The following is an 18,603-nucleotide window of genomic DNA, read 5'->3' as shown; positions in this document are numbered from 1 at the left end:
CATTAGGCCGGCTACCCAGATACATAACCTCAAAAGGTTCTAAATTTACAACATTTATTTGCTACAGATTAAACTGGAGTGGATGTGTAAAAATATGAAAGATGAAAAATCACAATGACTTCAATTCTTGCATCTCAAGTAGCCTAGAAGAGGGTGAAAATTTCATGTCACACAAAAGCTCAGCTTCTTCCACCTCCATTGATCTCACAGAAAAATGGCAGTTGACTGCATCGATGGTCCGGTTGATGAATTGTGACCTCGATAAGTAGTCCTTCATGCGGCATATGAAGTCCAAATGGTCTCTTGCCTGAATATAGAAAAGGGCGAGAGAGAGAATGAGAGATCTCGACTAACTTGAGGCTTAAATTGCAGATTTAGGCACACAAACTGAAATGGTAGACTGGTTCATTTAGATCAGAGAAAGATAATTGCAATTGCAATTGCTATTTGCTACCATCATTAGGCCGAGTTATAAAGCATGTAATAAAAATAAGTGAATCCGAAGTTTTTGGTAGTATAAAATAAGGATCTATAATAGCAAACCTGTCTGTAATCAGGGGCCCTCTTTGGAAGACTCAAATATGCCATGTTAGAGACCTCAAAGTCCCATAGAAAAGATGTATGATGGATCCACCGGTTCTTTGTTATAGACTGAGCATTTCCACCAAACTTGTGGTCGCCAAATACATAATCTGAAACACATTTACATAAATACATGACATGATTGTGGCCACCTTGTACAACACAACTACTTAGGTTGCATTAGAGTAGAATATAGTTTCAATAAAATGAATCACTGTCATGCTTGCTCACACAAATAGACTAACATGTAGCTGATGAACAAAAGCTAGCTAGGAGGTTTTAGACCAAACATTTGAGAAACAAGTGAAATATGCGATAAGGAATTATGATCTTAAAACGAAAGGAGCTTAGAATGAACCTACCATTTTCACGAAGGTAGAAATCCCCAACTCCTTGGAACACCTTACTGTATAATAAGCTGCTCCATGACATGATAGGTCGGGGATACGGTTGTACACTGGGAACATCATCCTTATTGCATATAAAAGTTGCAAATATTGTCCCATGATCAACTATTACAGTACCTCCACCAGTAAACCTTTTGATAACCGGTATCTTGTCTCGTAAAACAGAATTGATTTCAAGAAGTTCAGTGGGTTTGCTGTAAAAAAGCATAGAAAAAACTTACCAAAAAAAAAGAAGAAGAAATCTTTGATGAAAACATACAGAAAACAAAAAAGCAGTCAAATTTGCAATGCCAATAGTAATTAGCTAAAGGTAAAAGCTTTGGAACTCTATCATCCTTCATATCTAGAGACAAATCCATGACATATTGACATGACAATTATCAAATATTTCAGCAAGATGATATCCATGACAGCAACCATTCAACCTACATTTCATCCTCATATATTTAGCAAACCCAAGATTGAATCCACTTAAAAAAAATGTTCTTTTGGCAATCAATCATTCAATAACTTCCTCTAAGATTTTGCAGCTCAAATCATCCATACACACAATCAATTGTTAGAATTAACTAATCAGCTTACCCAGAGAGACCCATAACAATGGTGGGTGTGTTGGTTCCGTCATTAATGATGCACCAATTATGGGATGAAGTTCGTAGCAGGCGTTCCTCCAGATGCAGTTGCTGCAAAATGGGCACTCCTTTTAGCTTCACAAGATTCAGCAGCGGAAGAGCAGCATTCCTAGATTGACCCAAACTCATCGGAATCGCGTGGTCGGTAAATCGGCATAAAAATGAATTCGAACGGATCGGAAGAAGGTTGAATCGGGGCTGTTCTTGGTTTCCCCAATTGGGCAAAGAAATTCTTGAGCTCTACTACAATTCTCAGTCGCAGCTCTATGTCTGCCTATAGCGAAGAAAATTCATCTGGCGCGGAAGATTGGAGTTGCGTTCAAGAAAGTAAATAATTTGGTGGAAATGGAGCCGCCTAGAGGTATAGAGATTGGAATCTTGAATGACTAGTTGACCACAAATAACCTTTGACTAATGATCTCATTTATTCATTATCGAACCATTGCTCTACGTTATGGGTTCAATGGATAAAGTTATCTAAACAAACAAAATAATCTAATTAGATCCTAATATTGCATATTCAATAAAAGGGAATGGTTCCTATTCCTCCAAAATTCACACAATTTACAGCACGTTTGATTCACAGAATGAATTTTGAGGTAATAGGAATATTATTCCATAAGGAATGAAATAGGGATATAAGTTTTATTCTATTGTTTAGTTCGCCGGAGGAATAGACTTTAAGAATTATATTACAGTGTTTGGTTGGTTTAATGTATATATAATGAAATATGTTTCAAAAGACATAAATACCTTTATAAAAATATGTGGTGGTGGCGGCGGTGGCGGTGGCAGTGGCGGCGGTGGTGGCAGTGGAGGTGGTGGTGGCGGAGATGGTAGCAATGCCGACGGTGGTTGTGGTGGTGGTGGTGGGGTGGTGTTGGAGATAACGGCAGTGGTGACGGTGGTAGGGTATTTTCGGTATTATAGTACTAAAGCTATTCCCAAATACTTAGGAATAGCTAATACCAGGGGTCCCCTAAAAATGGCTATTCCCCCTGCAAAGGGAATAACTCATTCCCGGGAACGTTATTACCTTGAATAAAATGACAAAACAAACAATGGAATAGGTCTATTCCCGAGAACGGTATTCCAATCCCTACCTATTCCATGAACCAAACACGCCATTATAGTGACTCTATGATAGACGTGATCACGATTCACGGTTTCAAAAAATAACAAGTTGAAATCGGACTATGGTTTCATATTGAACTTTTTTTTTTTCTTTTTGTAAATTATATTTTCTATTTTTAAAATAGTTCAAACAATTTTTTTTTTAATTCTTAAAAAATAATGATATCAAATATTTAAATATTAAAGTTAAACTAGAATCTAAAAAAGGCTTACACTTTTTTTTTTTTTGAAAATTTTCTGCGGTGCTTCATTAGAAAAATGCTGAAATAATGTCTGGTGGGTGACTATCCCAGTACATAGTATCAGGTTGCTGATAAGCCGTAGTGGCTAAAGCATGAGTTAAATAATTGTCCGATCTAGAAATATAATTAAAAGAACATGAGTGAAAATAAACGGCAATTTGCCTGCAGCTATCAATGGCATAGCCAACGTAAGAGCGAAACGCAGTGGTTGATGATGTAAGGTAGCGTTGTAGTGTCAAACAATCCGTGTAGATCTCAATATTCTGTTCACCTCGATCCTTTAGCCATGATAAAACTTCCTTACACGCCAAAGCTTCAGCCATAAGTGGTGACGTACAGGCCGGTAGCGGCGCGGTTAGTGCCGAGATATAGGCTCCATCTCCATCTAATAAAACGGCCCCTACAGTTGCATTCCCTGTCTCGTGTAGATATCCCGCATCGACCCTGCATCTTCTCACTGGCGGCACAGAGGATCCGGCGGTGTCGGCAGCACCGCGGCCGGCGGTGGGACTCGCCTGGGCAGCGTGGCGGTTTTCTGTCGGCAGCGTAGCAGTGGCAGTGGCAGCCACGGCTGGGCGGGACTGAGTCCATGCGGTCTTGGCTGCCGCTGCGGCTCTGAGTAGGGACCCCGGGCGTGGTAAAAACGCCTCCCAAACTGCACCATTTCGAGCTTTCCAAATATTGTATAGAATTGATGCTGCATATAACATTCCATCAGAATCTAAAATATTTAGAAGTTCCCCAAACCAAACATGAAAAATATCCGTGACAATATTGGGGATTGTAAGGTTGGATTGATCCCAAATGTTTCTTGCAAAATCACACAAGACTAATGCATGCATTGTATTCTCATGTGATATCCCACACATAGCACAATATGGGTTCACCTCCACCCTCTTTAAAAGCAAGTTCGTAGTTGTAGGCAAAATATCACAAATAGCTCTCCAGAGGAACATTTTCCACTTTGGTGGAATTTTTAGTCTCCATAAAGCTAACCAATTAGTAAAGGGGCCTTGATTATTCTCATAATCTCCCACCAATCGTCTGTACCCGCTTTTCACAGAATATAATCCTCTCGGGTCCCCGTACCAATACCATGCATCATTATAATCCCGGGATACAGGTACTCTCATAATTCTCTCGACATCCGTAGGTTGAAATAAATCTGATAAAATTTCATTATCCCATGTACCAGTTTGTTGATCTATTAGCCCCACTACTCTGGCCTCTCGTAACTGTATAGGCATCTCTGTTTGTATCATAGGGTCCTGGTCATCCAGTAACCATGGATGGGTCCATATAGATGTAGTTTCCCCATTCTCAATTCTTCGTCTGACCCCACTACAAATTATGCTCTTTGATGCCATTATACTCCGCCAACAAAAACTGGGATTATTTCCTACCTGCGCATCAAAGAAAGTATCCCTGGGAAAATATCGGCTTTTGTAAACACGAGCTACTAAGGAATCAGGCTTAGTGAGCATTCGCCATGCCTGTTTCCCCAACATAGCTAGATTAAATGCACGTAGGTCCTTAAAACCCAATCCACCATACTTCTTAGGAACACATAGCTTGTCCCAAGCCTTCCAGTGAACTCGGTTGTCCGTCCCAGAACCCCACCAATATCTATTCATCGTTCTTTCTATAGCCGTGCATACTGATATAGGTAGCAAAAAAACACTCATTGAGAAGGTAGGCATAGATTGTGCCACACTTTTCAACAGTATTTCTTTCCCTGCCTGAGACAATAGCCTTTTATTCCACGACCCAATTCTTTGGCGTATTTTATCCTCAATATATGCAAAAGCTGCCTTTTTATTCCTACCCACAAACGAAGGTAGACCCAAATACTTGCCAAAGTTTGGTGCCTGCTCCACCCCCAAAACTTGGGCCACACTTTCCCTATCCACATTACTCGTATTCCTGCTATAACAAATACTCGACTTGTGGTAGTTAACCACCTGTCCCGATAGATCCTCATATACAGTCAGACATTTCTTTATCTCATTAGCCTCTTCCACATTAGCCTTAAAGAATAAAAGGCTATCGTCCGCAAAAAACAAATGAGAAATCTGAGGGGCACCTCTTGCTACCCTACATCCATGAATTAATCCCGCTCTGTTAGCCTGTTGTAGTAACAACGAGAGTCCCTCTGCACAGATAATAAACAAATATGGGGATAGCGGGTCTCCCTGTCTCAAACCACGCGTGGGTATTATTGGGTCACTCCTTGAGCCATTTATCAGAATACTATAGGAGACTGTGGTCACACATTTCATAATCAAATCAACCCATCTATCATGGAAACCCAATGCCATCATCATATTACGGAGAAAAGGCTTACACTTAATTTTTAACAAGATTAAATTATTCACGTATTTTATTAAATTTTCAATAAGAATCAAATCGGAAACGTTTGGGTTCTGATTCGGCTCGAACCAAATCGTGATCATCCATACTCTATGATGTGGCTATTTTTGTGTAATTAGTTCCTAAAGTTTACATGTACAATTTTTTTTTTACAATTATAAATTTTATTTTTTAAAAGGAAACATTTGATGTGGTATATGGAAGCACAGGTAATTTTATCATTCTCTTGGGATCGAGATTATGACATGTAATATACAATCACAAACAACTAGGCACTAGCATTAGTGGACTATGGTCCACACAATATTGTGTGAACCATAAAAAAATATTTTTAATATATTAAAAGTAAATTATTTATGTATTAAATGTACATTATATAAAATAATATATTTTCAGTATTCAAATAATATACTTTCCATGAATACAATGTACATTTTTAATATATTATAATTACATTATTTGTGTAATGAATATATATTGTTTAATAATATACAAAATAATATACTTTCAGTATTCAAATAATTTACTTTTTTATTTATGATCAACAGAGCTGCGTGGTCCATCGTCTATAAAATAATGATTGCAATTATTCAAACTTTAAAATTTGAATTTGATGAGGTTGGGTTTTTGTATTGAAGTTAAGTAGGACATGTATAACATTTGTTTAAAATGAATTAAATTTATTAATCCATATTTGCATCTTGTTCAAATTGGATATATAGTCAAATTTGATTAAATAACCCTGGAATTGAGTTGACACATTTGAACGAAATTCAAATAAGTCACAAATTATTCAACTTTTATATACACACCATAAACAAAATAAACATACAAGAATATAATATATTATTAAACGGGATAATATAATTATTGTTACCATTAGTCACTCCCTATTAAACAAGCTAAAGATCTTAATAAACATCTATTCAAACTCAACTGGATTAGTTGTATTCGTGTGATGCGAATACGTACTAATGCCAGACGTCAAAATATTATATAAGTCGGAGTGGAGATTATCTAATTCATCCAATCGAATAGTGGAGACGAGTCGGGTTTCATTGCCTCACACACACACACACACACAATCGAATAGTGAAGATGAGCTGAGTTTCATTGTCTCTCTCTCTCACACACACAATCGAATAAGACCACTCAAGTTTCATTGTCACACACACGCTCGCACACGCACGCACACACGCACACACACACGGACACGCTTGCACAGACACGCACGCACGCTTGCACAGACACGCACACAGACACGCACGCACTATCCAAAACTGTGCTCCATTAACTTTAAGAACTCACGAAAATCAATCTTCCCATCTTTGTTGTCATCATACGCCATGATCATCTTCTTGCAATCCTCCTGCAAAAGCTCCGAGAAACCCATTCTGCAGAGGATCCTCTCCACCTCCTTTTCGTCTATGAACCCATCGCCATTCTCGTCAAACACATCGAAAGCTTCCTTAATCTCCGCCACACTCGGCTCACTCTCCTCAAACAAATGCAAAACCTCATCGTCCGACATCCTCGCCACCACTTTCTCCTTAACCTCCCCGAAAATCATCAATCTTTCCATCATTACCTCAACACATTCCTCCTCATCACACAACTTCCCATCATCATCCCCTTCTTCATCATCACTGCAAACAGCACAATTAGCTTTCTTACTCGCAGAAAAGATGGCTTGAAGCAAGAAAAGAGCAGCCCGGAAAAATAAATTCCAAAAACTCGAGCTAGAATCTTGAAATATGAGAAACCAGATGAGAATCACACTGGGTACGATAACCTTGTAAAGATCAATCGCTGCCCAGTTTCCAGCTGCTGCAACCGTGAAGAAAATAATCTCGTCCATGAATTCAATCGTACGTAGTGTTTGTGTTTTATAACTTTGTTGGTCCTACGTAAACTAACGAAGAGATCAGATTATATTAATGAATGAATAATATGTGTTGGAAGAAAGCCGGGATGCATATATATATATATATATAGTGGGATTTGGATGAAGTCAATATATTAGTCCGTCTTCATGGAAATTGCAGTGAAAATTCATTGAAAGATCTGCAAAGTTTTTTTGAAAGTGATATGAATGTGTACTTTCTTCTTTATTGATTTGTGCAGAGAATATCGACATGAAAGCTAGCTTCTTGGTAATTCTTGACCTACCGCCTCCTCGCCAATCTCCCTTCTGGGGCGGCACCGCAACATAGACATGTTTGTACTCTATTACTTAATAATATAATTATTATGCGAAAAAACAAAATTAATATATAATAAAGTTATTAAAATTATATTAATGTAATTTATAATAATCTTGGAAATTCATATATTAGGCCGGAGATATATTCATCAAATTATATGTCCGTTGTGAAGTTTTTGTATTGATCAAAATATTTTGAGGTGGATGGGTTACATGGTATATTATATATATAATTAATAAAAATTAAAAATAATATAATTATTAGCTCATCAAAAGTGTTGACGTGCTACAAACTACAAAGAATTGCTTGTGATTGGGTTTGAAGTTTGGGACTTGTTAGTTGGAAACCTTCTGTCACTTAATTTGTAAGTTATTTGATTTGATTTTCAAATTCACGAGTTTTTGCCAAGTATTTTGCGCTCAGATAGCATGTAGTGAAATATAAAAAATTTTAAAAATTTATAAGTTTTTTTAATAAGGAAAAAACAAGTAATTGATCTGAAGAAACAAACTAAATAAAATATGGTCAGATCACTACAATGTAATTATTCGTCTGTCAAAAGTAAGTTTGATTTTGTTAGGAGTATTAAAGGCTCGCATCGAGAGATGGGTAAACACAATAATTTTAAATTTGATTTCATGTGTGGAGTGTTTAATTTATTGACTTTCTTAGTTTGAACTGATCAACTATGGATAACTTATTATAGTGATTTATTTCATTGTGATCCTTTACTTGTTAAGCACAGTGTATTTTTATGTAACAATTGTAGACTTTTTTTTTTATAAATCAAAAGATGGACATATATCCGCATTAATAAATAATAGAGCGTACCCCTCAGGGTCTTTCCTCGTGCTTCTTGTTTCCCAAATAGTTGGAACATAGTGACATAGTCTGGTTGGCAATAGGCAATAGCTATTGAGTTTACACAACCATAATACCAACTTTCAACGTAACCCAAAAGCCATTCAATTATATAAGAAGATTCTACGAACCTTATCATATATTTGTTAGCTCGCTACAAGTTTGTATACATTGAACAAGTGTTGTGACATTATTTTATTTTTATACCTTAGACTGACTTTTAATAGATAAATTCCGTTTTATATATTTTATGGAGTAATTGTTAACATTGAAGATAATTATTTGTAAAGCTTGCATGGAGGGAAATAAGATATGCTTTACTACACTTCACTAGTTTAAGCTAGTTAGCTCGTGTCAAATTGTGTTGTTTCGTGATTTTTAAAGACTAATCTTGTTAAAAAGGTTCATATCATACGATGATCACACCTGAACTTATGTGCTTGGGTCTAGGTATTTTAAGACTTGCATTGTTTAGAAATGTTTAGTTCTAGACGTGACTTTCATAGATTAACAAAACAAAAATTATATTAAAATGGACAGATCACTTGTGTGCATCGGCATATGATAATGTCTAATAAGTCATTGAGTTACTGTAATTTATATCATTTCAAATGCTTTATCGGATCGAAGTGTGGGGATCATTGAGATTGTGTATTCAATCTTTTGAGAAAAGAACAAAAAAGAAATTATAAAGTTAATTAGTGTGACTGTGTGAGGTTGTATTAATGATAAAGTTAAGAGTTTGAATTTACTTTTTAAATATACTTTAAATTAATAAGTAACAAAACAAAAATTATGAATTATAATATTAATTAATCAGTTAAGTTGTGACCCAAGACAATGTTAATATGCTACTACATTGCTACCTCTTAAGAGTCAAACTAAGAAATTTGACCCAAAAACATTCGACAAGATGAGGCCCGGCAAAGAAGCTAAGAGGAGGAACAGAAACGCTACCTCACCAACGAGAACCCGACCCGATAGCCCATCCGGATCAACCCATCGTCGCCGGCTCTCTCCTACGCCGGCGGCAGGCTCTGTTATCGACCGCGAGTTGGTTACAGAAGAGCTGTCTTTGTTCGAGAACCTCCAAATTTCATCCGAATTTGAAGCTCCGAACCCGAGGAGCTTCCCATACAGTGTGAAGCAACAGTGCTGGGATAAAGCCGATAAGGTCAAGGGCCGTGACCCGGACCGCTGGCGTCGAGACGCCTTGGGCAACATCGTTTTCAGGAAGCTGGTAGGCTGCCCCGGCTGTCTCTGCCATGACTATGACCATATCATTCCTTACTCTAAGGTACCATCAACTGCAATACAGATATCATTTATTCTTTTGTCTATGAGATAATGTTTTAAAGTTTTGATTTTTTTATGTGGTTTTGTATTCATTTTTATGTTATTGTATTATAATCTTTGTGATCTGTGCAATTTAAGGTTGTAAAGAAGTGAGTTCTTATTTTGCATTCTGGATACAGCTTGAGTATCATGTTCTTCAATTGGGGAGAGTGGTTTGAATTTGTTCATCAGTTGAGCTTTGTAGATTCATATAATCAAATGGCATCTCTAACTTTTAGGTTCATAGTATTGTCATTTGCCAAACTCCAAACTGAAAATACTTAGCTTGGTGCCTTTAGCAAAGAGATGAAGAAAGGAATCTGATGTGCACTTTCCCTATCAACAAAAACAGTTCATGTGATCATATTAGCTAACTGTTAGCTGATTGGGTTAATTAGAGGATATAACTAGTTGATAACATTATATGATTGTAGAAAGGTGTTTGGTAAATTAGCTGATAGTTGTTTGGTATAATTCTTTTCTCAAAATGCTAATTGAAAAAATTGCTTTGAGCAGCTTTTTGAATTTTAGCATTTTGGAGTTACAAAAAGCTAATTAAACAAACACTTATATTGATTTTTTAACTAAGTCAAACAATTAATAGTGGGATCAAATAAGCCATAATTGGCTGATATGCTAACTATTTTACCAAACAGGGTATGTCTTTCTGAGGCTTTTATTGGGATTTTGGGCTATAGGGAAAAGGCTTCACAGATGCCTTTAGCACTATAAAGACAGTAAACTAGAGGATTATGATTTTTTTCGGGTTCAAGAATAAGATAGATATGCTAGCCCGAGGGTATTATGAGTTATGACTGATAATTTGATATAGGATTATCCATGGCAAGACTTTGAGGTTTCTATCCGAATTAGGATAGAGAAACTTTGTGAGATTAGTATAATTATGTTTAAATGAACATATTTTGGTTGTGAGATGATAAATGAGAACATTGTAAGCAACTGTAACAGGTTTATGACATAACTGATGACTTAAGATTTCATAAAATACATGACCTAATAGTTCTTGCTTATTCTTAAAGTTTGTGTTTCTTGTACTCCTGTCCTCTTTTAATTGAGGGAAACAAACAAAGTCACAACTTAGTTATGGGTTGTGTTTGTGTCCTGATGACTAAAAAACATCCAGAAGTTCTGCTCTAGAACGGTTTAAATTGGGTTCAGTGTTTTGTAAATGTTGCAGGGAGGAAAAAGCACATTGGAAAATTGTCAGGTTTTACAGGTATATCTATAAGCGACATTATGTACATATTCAAATTTTGTTTCTGAATATCCATTCTAAGTTAAACGTCAATTGTTCGTTCTATGCTGCTCTCTTGCTTCAGGCTAGAGTGAATCGGTCTAAGGGAAACCGAACAGAAGTATCTAAAGCCGAACTAATTCAAAAAAGCTCTTACTGCCGAGTTTCAGGTAGTCCCAGCTTTGTGCCCGACATTTTGCCATTACTATTTGTATCGCTAGGTTGACGTTTTCATTGACTCAGGTCGGGACATGGACCTTCTCGAATTGACATCATATGGCAATGTCAAACGCGGGCAAGATTCCGGGGGATGTAACATTCAATGATTCACTATTTAACCAACAAATTTATAATGCAAATTCTATCTTGTACTCATTGTTGTCATGATGGTGTGATTGAGAGAGGATTTGAGTGTCTGTTATCTTCCTCAATTTGTCGAATTCACCTTATTATGGGAATTGGCTTCCACATTTTCATGCTGATTTAACTCCTTAATCTGCTGAGAGTAACTTATGGGAATTGACTTCCATATTTTGGTGCTGATTTATGGGTGACATATATAAGTATATAACTATTAGAATGATTGATGTGATGTTAATTCTTTTTATTTATTTACAAAAGATGCCAATCTTTTCATGTAATCATATCAAATATGAGCATTTGCTGCATATTTGTGTCCATTTTCAGCACTTGAAGGATAGCATGTTTAGTGGGGAGAGCAGCACTATGGTATTGAATATATCCATGAAATCAGAATGTGACAAGTAGCAGGCAACATTGTTTGGTTCATCACACTCAACTTGCAAAGTGTGTATCCATCTTTTTGTACCCATTTTGACTTTTAATACTTTCCATCATTTCTTCCACTTAGAGTTACAAAAAGTCCATGCCAAGTGCCAACTTTTTGCTACATTCCTATGAAGGCGCTAGGCACTAACTGGGTGTCCGGGGGTGCCTAGCGCCTCCCAGGCGGTCGAGTAATTCGAGTATATCGTCTTCACTTTTCCCATTTAGGATTATGAGTTGTTAGACTATCATAAGCCCACAAACTAGTCAATTACATATGTTAGATGGTTAGTTGAATACATGGTTGGAGGAATATTGAAGAGGAGCAACCGAGCGGACAAAAACTACCACTCGACCGAGTTGGGTGCCGACTCAGTCTAGTTAGGCGCCAACTAGACGGAGTTAGGTGCCTAACTCGGCGCCTAGTCGGCCAACCAACTAAAAGTCGCATAGAGTTGAAATACTTTGGCCTAGGGGCGCTTAGCGCCTAGGACAATTTTTACAACACTGATTTGTAGTCCCCAGACAATTGTCTAGTGGATAGGATGTTACACTTAAGACTCACTTTTGATAGTAGATTAGGGGTTTGAACCCCCACCACAAACTACCTATAGTTGGGCTCCCCAGGGCCCAAGTTGGACCGTGGTTGGGCTTGGACTTCCTGTGTCCAGTCAGGTGTGAGTTGGTCAAGCTCGATTTACCTCCTCATGAACTTAAGGGGTGAGTTCACAGGATACCTTGAATTCCATTCTGCAAAAAGCAACAATTTTTGTTTAAGGACATTTCTAATATGGGAGTCCTTTAGGTGGGTAGAAAGATGATGTGCAATCATTATGCCTTGGACCCGTGTCCAGCATGCTTGCTGGACACGGGTAACAGTGCCGTTAGGCACTGTTATCTCCTTTTTTTTTTTTTTTTTTTTTTTTTTTTTTTTTTTTTTTTTTTTAAATTTCAGATCACTTTGTTATAGAAGTATATGTTCATAATTTTATTACTATATGTTAATAACTATACATTCATAACTCCATAACTGTACGTTCATAACTCTATAACTGTACATTCATAACTCTATAACTGTACATTCATAACGTCATAACTGTACATTCATAACTCCATAATTGTACATTCATAATTTTCGAAGCTCTATGTTCACAATTTTAGAGCTCTATGTTCATAATTTTATCACTATATGTTCATAATTGTAAGTTCATAATGTTAGAGCTCTTTGTTCATAATTCGATCAATAACTGTACATTCATAATTCCATAACTGTAGATTCATAATCTCATAACTGTAGATTCATAACTCCATAACTGTAGATTCATAACTCTATAACTGTACATTCATAATCTTCGAAGCTCTATATTCACAATTTTAAAGCTCCATGGTCATAATTTTATCACTATATATGTTCATAATTGTAAGTTCATAATGTTAGAGCTCTGTGTTCATAATTTCATAATTGCATAACTGTACATTCATAACGGCATAACTGTACATTCATAATCAAAAAAAAAAATAACGCGGCAAAACACGCGCGAATTTTTTTTTTTTTAACTAAATGACGCGTTTTTTTTTTAAAACGACGTCGTTTTGGGCCCGTGTCCACAATTCAATGTGGACACGGGTCCAGAGCATAATTTGCCGATGATGTGAAGGGGAGAGAGACAAGGTTCCACCTTATTCCAAAAAAAAAAAAAGTATGGCAATATCCCCACAAATTGCTTGTTGTGCACCTTGTTGGAGTGTAGGAAAGTGGCGAACAACTCTTTCAACATTAGAGATACTCTAATGAGTAATAAGCTAGGAGTCTCAAAGGTGATGACCGTGATGAGCCCTTTTATTTATTTATTTATTTATGCAAATATAACCAATTGTATTAATTTGAAAAGAAAATGTAAGCGAACTATTGGTGATTGACTTCCAATAGTTGGAAAAATATGTAAGAAAATATATCAATTTAATGGGCTAATTAAAGTGTCAAGGGGATTGCGTGTGTATAAAAAAAGTAAATTTTTTTTTTGGTTTCCATATTGACTTAGAGTGACATGATTGCCTTCACCAAAAAGAGAAAACAGATCGAACTTTACAAAAGTTTGTCAAAAATCAAAATTTTCTTTTCCTGTAGTGATAATAGATTAATAGTAATGGTGCAGTGCCCATTATAAATGTGTATAAAGTGAATGCCACTATCAAACATTCTTTTTAAGCAAGCTAGAAGTCTCATCAGCCAATACCCAGCAATTGATCAAACTGGGAGAGGAGAGGAAGAAGAACACTGTTCTGTAGCTATGGCTACCACTTCATCGTCATCATCTCTTCATCTGCTACTCATCTTCTTGTGCTTTTCTCACCTTCTGATTTCCATGGCTGCAGCCATCCCACTTACAAGTAATCCTCAATCTATTATTAGTCCTTTGATTATTGTTCTTAATGAATTCTCAGATGACTGATAATCATGGATTCTGATTTGTATAGGAACCAGAAATCTGCAGACTCAAGAATATGAAGAACCTAGTTTTACCCACAAGGTACCTCTCATCACTCTAATGTTTGTTTCTTCAATCCTTAAATCTTTCTTGTAATTGATCTCTTGTATTTTGATATGAAAATGAATAGGGAAAGATGATGATGGTGATGAGAAGGATGGATGTTGAGGTGAATGATTATCCTGGTTCTGGGGCTAATCATCGCCACACGCCATGGGTACCACCAGCAAGAGCCTGCCTTGACTGCTAATTTGTGGCTGTCTGATCTTATGATGCATGCACAATTATAATGTGGATTATATGATAATCATCCATCCACTAGTTAGTTTCTTATTCTTATGTGGGTTTTGTATTCTATACAACATATTTTCTTTGTTGTATAATATCATACATTATGAATGTAAAGGGGAAAATTGGTATATTAAAATATCGCAAATCATTACTAGTTAGTTCAGCACTTCAGCTATTTTGTAAACTCTTCGTAATGATGAGTTATGTGCTCTAAGACAAAGAACTGTGAGCAAATAGCGTTGTTCGGTTTCTGAAATGTATGTTGCTTTCGTTGGTTTAGAAAGTAATTCAGTATTAGATGCGAGTAAGCCAAGTAGAAGCTAATTTGCAATATAATGTTGTAAATGAAAGCATGGTTTATGCCTTAGCTTTATGGAAGCAAATTCCAAGTTTGTTTCATACATTATAATGGCTTTTTTTTTCTTTCTTAATTGTTCTTATTTTTGACTTTTTTAGTAATAAAAATTTTGAATCTTTTATTAAAATTTTAGTCAATTGTGAAATATATCATAAAATTGCTTTTCACTAGTGGTTTGTGTTGGTGGGGAATTGCCATTTGCCAACCCCAAAATAGTGTAAATATCTATGGGCAATTTGGATGTTGAATGGAGTGTAGAAGTGGATTGTGAGGTGGTATGCATTTTCCTATGAGTGCTTCACTTTGGTGTCCCCTTAAGCACATTTGAGGGCTAAGAATTGCCTTGTTTATAAATCATTAATGGATGAACCTAAAGTTGGAATTCAATTGAGTCTTAATTGAGTATTATTGCATATATATACACAATTCTGAACTTCTGATTTCGTATTTAAGCAGTCCAAATTTTTTCTATTTGAACTAATGTTTTTTGGTGTGCGTCCTCGACTCTTCATTTTTGTTAAGAAATTATAGTAGTTATACAAAGTTCATCAATCCCTCATTTTTTAATCAAAACGACGTCTTTTTGCAATGCACACGATTGCACGGCATAATTTGTGTCACACTATTAGGTGGGCTTCCATTGGGCCTATTGGGCCCAAGAGCACAACCCATTGTTTTCACGTAACTGTCGTAACGCATGCGTATTAAATCACGGGGGAAAGGATGTCAACATCATATATAGCGTAATCCTAGCCGTCAAACTAATCACCGAAACTGACGGCCCACGTCTTTCGCCTCGTTGTCGAAGAATCTTGAGAGTAGATTCGCCAACCGTACGCTTTGACCTAACAGCCGATCGCCCGCCAGGGGATTTGAGCGAGGGAGGCCATTCGACGGAGAAACTAAAGCGCTGTGTCTGAGCTCTCCAACCAATTCACCTCATTTTACTCATCAACTCCTTCCCGCTCAGCTCCATTAAGAAGGTAAACTGCTTCAATTTCGCTTTTCTGCTTCTTTGCACACGTTTAATTCCGTGCTTCGACTCCCGGTAAATGTTACAGAATATCAGCTCTGTTCATTGTTTTGTTCTTTTGATTAGTTTTAGATCTGGAGGTTTTATCGTGAAACTGTATGGTTTGTTCTTCATTTTTGGAATTTGATTTGATGCGGATACGCGTGTTTTCCATCTCCGTTAAGTTTTGGATTTAATTTTAACTCATTATGCTCTTAGCTGAGTCGTATCTCTTTAGTTCCTTCGTAATGGCAATTTCTGCTATAAAAAATATAGTTGCCGCTTGTTTTGGTATACGATTTGAACTTGTATGATAGTGTTGCCGTGTTGGTCCACACTTCAACCATGCGATCTGTGGTCCTGAGTTTGGTATGAATGTTAAGATTAGTTGGAAATTTAGTGTCATGCCTACTTTTTGCTGTGAATTTAGAAGTAGCTTGTAATAATTTTAGAAGGAAGAATGAACAAAAGAAGTTGAAATTGATTCTCTCCTTGCAGGGTGAGAAATGGCAGCAACATCAACTACTGCTCTATCTTTTGGGTCAACCTCATCTGCTAGGCCCAAGGGTAGTTCAATCTCACAATCTAAGGCTTTAAATTTGAAGTTCAACTCTAGGGTTTGCCTTGGGAACTTCAATGGCCTTAAGGCAGAGGCATCTGTGAGGTGTGAATCAGCATCATCATTTTTCGGGAGGGAAAGCACTTTAGCTCTTCGCCAATCCTTCACTCTAAGGGCCCAAAAGGAAAGCCATAGATCACTGAACTGTGTTCAACCTCAGGCATCATACAAAGTTGCTGTTCTTGGGGCTGGTGGAGGCATAGGGCAGCCACTAGCTCTTCTGATCAAGATGTCACCGCTTGTTTCAGATTTGCATCTTTATGATATAGCGAATGTTAAGGGAGTTGCAGCAGATCTTAGCCACTGCAACACTCCCTCCCAGGTGTTAGATTTCACTGGAGCTTCTGAATTAGCCAACTGTTTGAAAGATGTCAATGTGGTTGTCATACCTGCTGGTGTTCCAAGGAAGCCAGGCATGACACGTGATGACCTGTTCAATATAAACGCCAACATTGTAAAGAACTTGGTTGAGGCTGTTGCTGATAACTGCCCCGATGCCTTCATCCACATTATCAGTAATCCTGTCAACTCTACTGTCCCAATTGCTGCAGAAGTTCTGAAGCAAAAGGGAGTGTATGATCCCAAGAAACTCTTTGGTGTTACCACCCTTGATGTCGTCAGAGCAAACACATTTGTCGCTCAGAAGAAAAACCTCAGGCTCATTGATGTAGATGTTCCTGTTGTTGGAGGCCATGCTGGAATTACCATTTTGCCATTGTTGTCAAAAACAAAGCCATCAACCTCTTTCACCGATGAAGAAATTCAGGAGCTGACTGTGAGGATCCAAAATGCAGGGACAGAAGTTGTCGAGGCAAAGGCCGGTGCAGGCTCTGCTACACTCTCCATGGCCTATGCAGCAGCAAGATTTGTTGAGTCCTCCCTCCGGGCTCTAGACGGAGACAGTGATGTGTACGAGTGTGCTTTCGTCCAGTCCGATCTCACAGAGCTTCCATTCTTCGCATCAAGAGTCAAACTAGGAAGGAATGGCGTCGAGGCATTGATCTCATCTGATCTTCAAGGACTGACCGAGTATGAACAAGCAGCCTTGGAAGCCCTAAAGCCAGAGCTGAAGTCCAGCATTGAGAAGGGAATTGGTTTTGTCCAGAAACAGCCAGTGGCTGCTTAGAATTCACTATAGCCCTCGAGTATCAATTGGAATAAGAAATTTGCGGGATTGCATCAGCACTTTCAGTTTTGTAGGAGAAGAAGATGAACGCATTTCTTGTGCTGGAAATGCAGATTGTGGAGAAACAGATAATACTAATGTTGTACAATAATACATCCTCCTCATATAACCTGTTTTGGCACTCTTATATATGTTTCTTTTTTCTGAACTATCATATATGCTTCTTTTGATCTTGCTTCTTTTCTACTCATATTTTTAGACTAAATTAGTATTGCCAGAAGTGTGAAGCTTCTTAGATAGTCCAACACAGAAATCCAGTCATTACACCAAAAGAAATGTTAATCTTCACTACAAATCATGGATTATATTGCATCACATCTAATCTTCTAACGTTGTTGAACTAAGAAGGATTGTTGGATTTCCAAGAGCCTTCGTTTTTTGTAATTAGCCTTGAAACAAGCTTGCCTTAACCTTTTGGTTGTGTCTTCAAGCTCCACATCTGGAATTTCTTCCACCTGCTTGTTCTCCCTCTCCAGCAATTCTATAGCCTCTCTAGCCATCACCACACCTTCACTGTTTCCAATTTTCTATAACACCAAAACTTATAATTTAACACCACAGAAAAAAAAAAGAAAATTATGCTTTTAATGATATATGGGTAAAAGTACCTGGACGTTGTTGATTAAGGTTTGAAGACTGTTCAACTTCCGGTGAGGCCACCGCCGGATTCCCAACATCCGGCATCTCTTCTTCAACTGGGTTAAGCCTACGTTGAGCTCCTTTGCTGCTTGGTTTATGGGCATGTAGAAGTAGTTGGAGATGGTTTTTTTGGACAACATTAATGCACTTTTGCACCCACCACCATTGTCATTTTTAGACTTCATTCTTCCCAAGCTTTCC

The 18,603-nt window shown here is 37.3% G+C and overlaps 6 protein-coding genes across 8 annotated transcripts; 3 read left to right on the top strand and 3 right to left on the bottom strand.

Moving 5' to 3' along the window:
• Positions 1-2: 2 nt before the first annotated feature.
• Positions 3-1,995, bottom strand: LOC109149733 (putative lipoate-protein ligase A). The gene is made up of 4 exons (XM_019297682.1): positions 1,572-1,995; positions 945-1,183; positions 544-692; positions 3-307 (listed from the first exon to the last, which is right to left on the bottom strand). The coding sequence occupies exons 1-4, from the start codon at positions 1,748-1,750 to the stop codon at positions 110-112; spliced, it is 765 nt and encodes a 254-aa protein (XP_019153227.1). The 5' UTR covers positions 1,751-1,995; the 3' UTR covers positions 3-109.
• A 4,642-nt stretch (positions 1,996-6,637) lies between these two features.
• Positions 6,638-7,225, bottom strand: LOC109149172 (probable calcium-binding protein CML47). The gene has a single exon (XM_019296833.1). The coding sequence runs from the start codon at positions 7,223-7,225 to the stop codon at positions 6,638-6,640; it is 588 nt and encodes a 195-aa protein (XP_019152378.1).
• Positions 7,226-9,305: 2,080 nt separating this feature from the next.
• On the top strand, positions 9,306-11,550 carry LOC109149140. Of its 2 annotated transcripts, XM_019296793.1 has the most exons (4): positions 9,308-9,729; positions 10,966-11,004; positions 11,108-11,192; positions 11,266-11,550. In XM_019296793.1, exons 1-4 carry the CDS (start codon positions 9,346-9,348, stop codon positions 11,346-11,348), a joined length of 591 nt encoding a protein of 196 aa, XP_019152338.1. In that variant the 5' UTR covers positions 9,308-9,345; the 3' UTR covers positions 11,349-11,550. The 2 variants fall into 2 exon arrangements, with proteins under 2 accessions (XP_019152339.1, XP_019152338.1); XM_019296794.1 differs by lacking the exon at positions 10,966-11,004 and having other exon boundaries at positions 9,306-9,729.
• A 2,426-nt stretch (positions 11,551-13,976) lies between these two features.
• On the top strand, positions 13,977-14,989 carry LOC109149145. Its single transcript, XM_019296801.1, has 3 exons — positions 13,977-14,199; positions 14,287-14,339; positions 14,428-14,989. The coding sequence occupies exons 1-3, from the start codon at positions 13,992-13,994 to the stop codon at positions 14,545-14,547; spliced, it is 381 nt and encodes a 126-aa protein (XP_019152346.1). The 5' UTR covers positions 13,977-13,991; the 3' UTR covers positions 14,548-14,989.
• Positions 14,990-15,716: 727 nt separating this feature from the next.
• On the top strand, positions 15,717-17,940 carry LOC109149767 (malate dehydrogenase, chloroplastic). Of its 2 annotated transcripts, none has more exons than XM_019297737.1 (2): positions 15,717-15,929; positions 16,457-17,940. In XM_019297737.1, the coding sequence occupies exon 2, from the start codon at positions 16,465-16,467 to the stop codon at positions 17,701-17,703; it is 1,239 nt and encodes a 412-aa protein (XP_019153282.1). In that variant the 5' UTR covers positions 15,717-15,929; positions 16,457-16,464; the 3' UTR covers positions 17,704-17,940. The 2 variants fall into 2 exon arrangements, with proteins under 2 accessions (XP_019153282.1, XP_019153283.1); XM_019297738.1 differs by having other exon boundaries at positions 15,725-15,927; positions 16,444-17,940.
• A 54-nt stretch (positions 17,941-17,994) lies between these two features.
• On the bottom strand, positions 17,995-18,561 carry LOC109149768 (protein RKD1-like). The gene is made up of 2 exons (XM_019297739.1): positions 18,372-18,561; positions 17,995-18,290 (listed from the first exon to the last, which is right to left on the bottom strand). The coding sequence occupies exons 1-2, from the start codon at positions 18,540-18,542 to the stop codon at positions 18,090-18,092; spliced, it is 372 nt and encodes a 123-aa protein (XP_019153284.1). The 5' UTR covers positions 18,543-18,561; the 3' UTR covers positions 17,995-18,089.
• Positions 18,562-18,603: the final 42 nt, after the last annotated feature.

The sequence above is a fragment of the Ipomoea nil genome, unplaced genomic scaffold (genome assembly GCF_001879475.1).
Source record: "Ipomoea nil cultivar Tokyo-kokei standard unplaced genomic scaffold, Asagao_1.1 scaffold2159, whole genome shotgun sequence".
NCBI lineage: Eukaryota > Viridiplantae > Streptophyta > Magnoliopsida > Solanales > Convolvulaceae > Ipomoea > Ipomoea nil.
This window is presented reverse-complemented; position numbering and strand designations above follow the sequence as displayed.

Bases quoted from the DNA above. Each gene is read 5' to 3' on its own strand.
- LOC109149145 (XM_019296801.1), top strand. From the start codon at position 13,992: ATGCCACTATCAAACATTCTTTTTAAGCAAGCTAGAAGTCTCATCAGC. The intron at 14,200-14,286 runs GTAATCCTCAAT...TGATTTGTATAG, and splicing joins TGCAGCCATCCCACTTACAA to GAACCAGAAATCTGCAGACT. The intron at 14,340-14,427 runs GTACCTCTCATC...GAAAATGAATAG, and splicing joins AACCTAGTTTTACCCACAAG to GGAAAGATGATGATGGTGAT.
- LOC109149767 (XM_019297737.1), top strand. From the start codon at position 16,465: ATGGCAGCAACATCAACTACTGCTCTATCTTTTGGGTCAACCTCATCT.
- LOC109149733 (XM_019297682.1), bottom strand. From the start codon at position 1,750: ATGAGTTTGGGTCAATCTAGGAATGCTGCTCTTCCGCTGCTGAATCTT. The intron at 1,184-1,571 runs GTAAGCTGATTA...GCTTTTTTACAG, and splicing joins ATTGTTATGGGTCTCTCTGG to CAAACCCACTGAACTTCTTG. The intron at 693-944 runs GTAGGTTCATTC...AATGTGTTTCAG, and splicing joins TTTCTACCTTCGTGAAAATG to ATTATGTATTTGGCGACCAC.
- LOC109149172 (XM_019296833.1), bottom strand. From the start codon at position 7,225: ATGGACGAGATTATTTTCTTCACGGTTGCAGCAGCTGGAAACTGGGCA.
- LOC109149140 (XM_019296793.1), top strand. From the start codon at position 9,346: ATGAGGCCCGGCAAAGAAGCTAAGAGGAGGAACAGAAACGCTACCTCA. The intron at 9,730-10,965 runs GTACCATCAACT...TAAATGTTGCAG, and splicing joins ATATCATTCCTTACTCTAAG to GGAGGAAAAAGCACATTGGA. The intron at 11,193-11,265 runs GTAGTCCCAGCT...TCATTGACTCAG, and splicing joins CTCTTACTGCCGAGTTTCAG to GTCGGGACATGGACCTTCTC.
- LOC109149768 (XM_019297739.1), bottom strand. From the start codon at position 18,542: ATGTTGTCCAAAAAAACCATCTCCAACTACTTCTACATGCCCATAAAC. The intron at 18,291-18,371 runs GTACTTTTACCC...TTGGTGTTATAG, and splicing joins CCTTAATCAACAACGTCCAG to AAAATTGGAAACAGTGAAGG.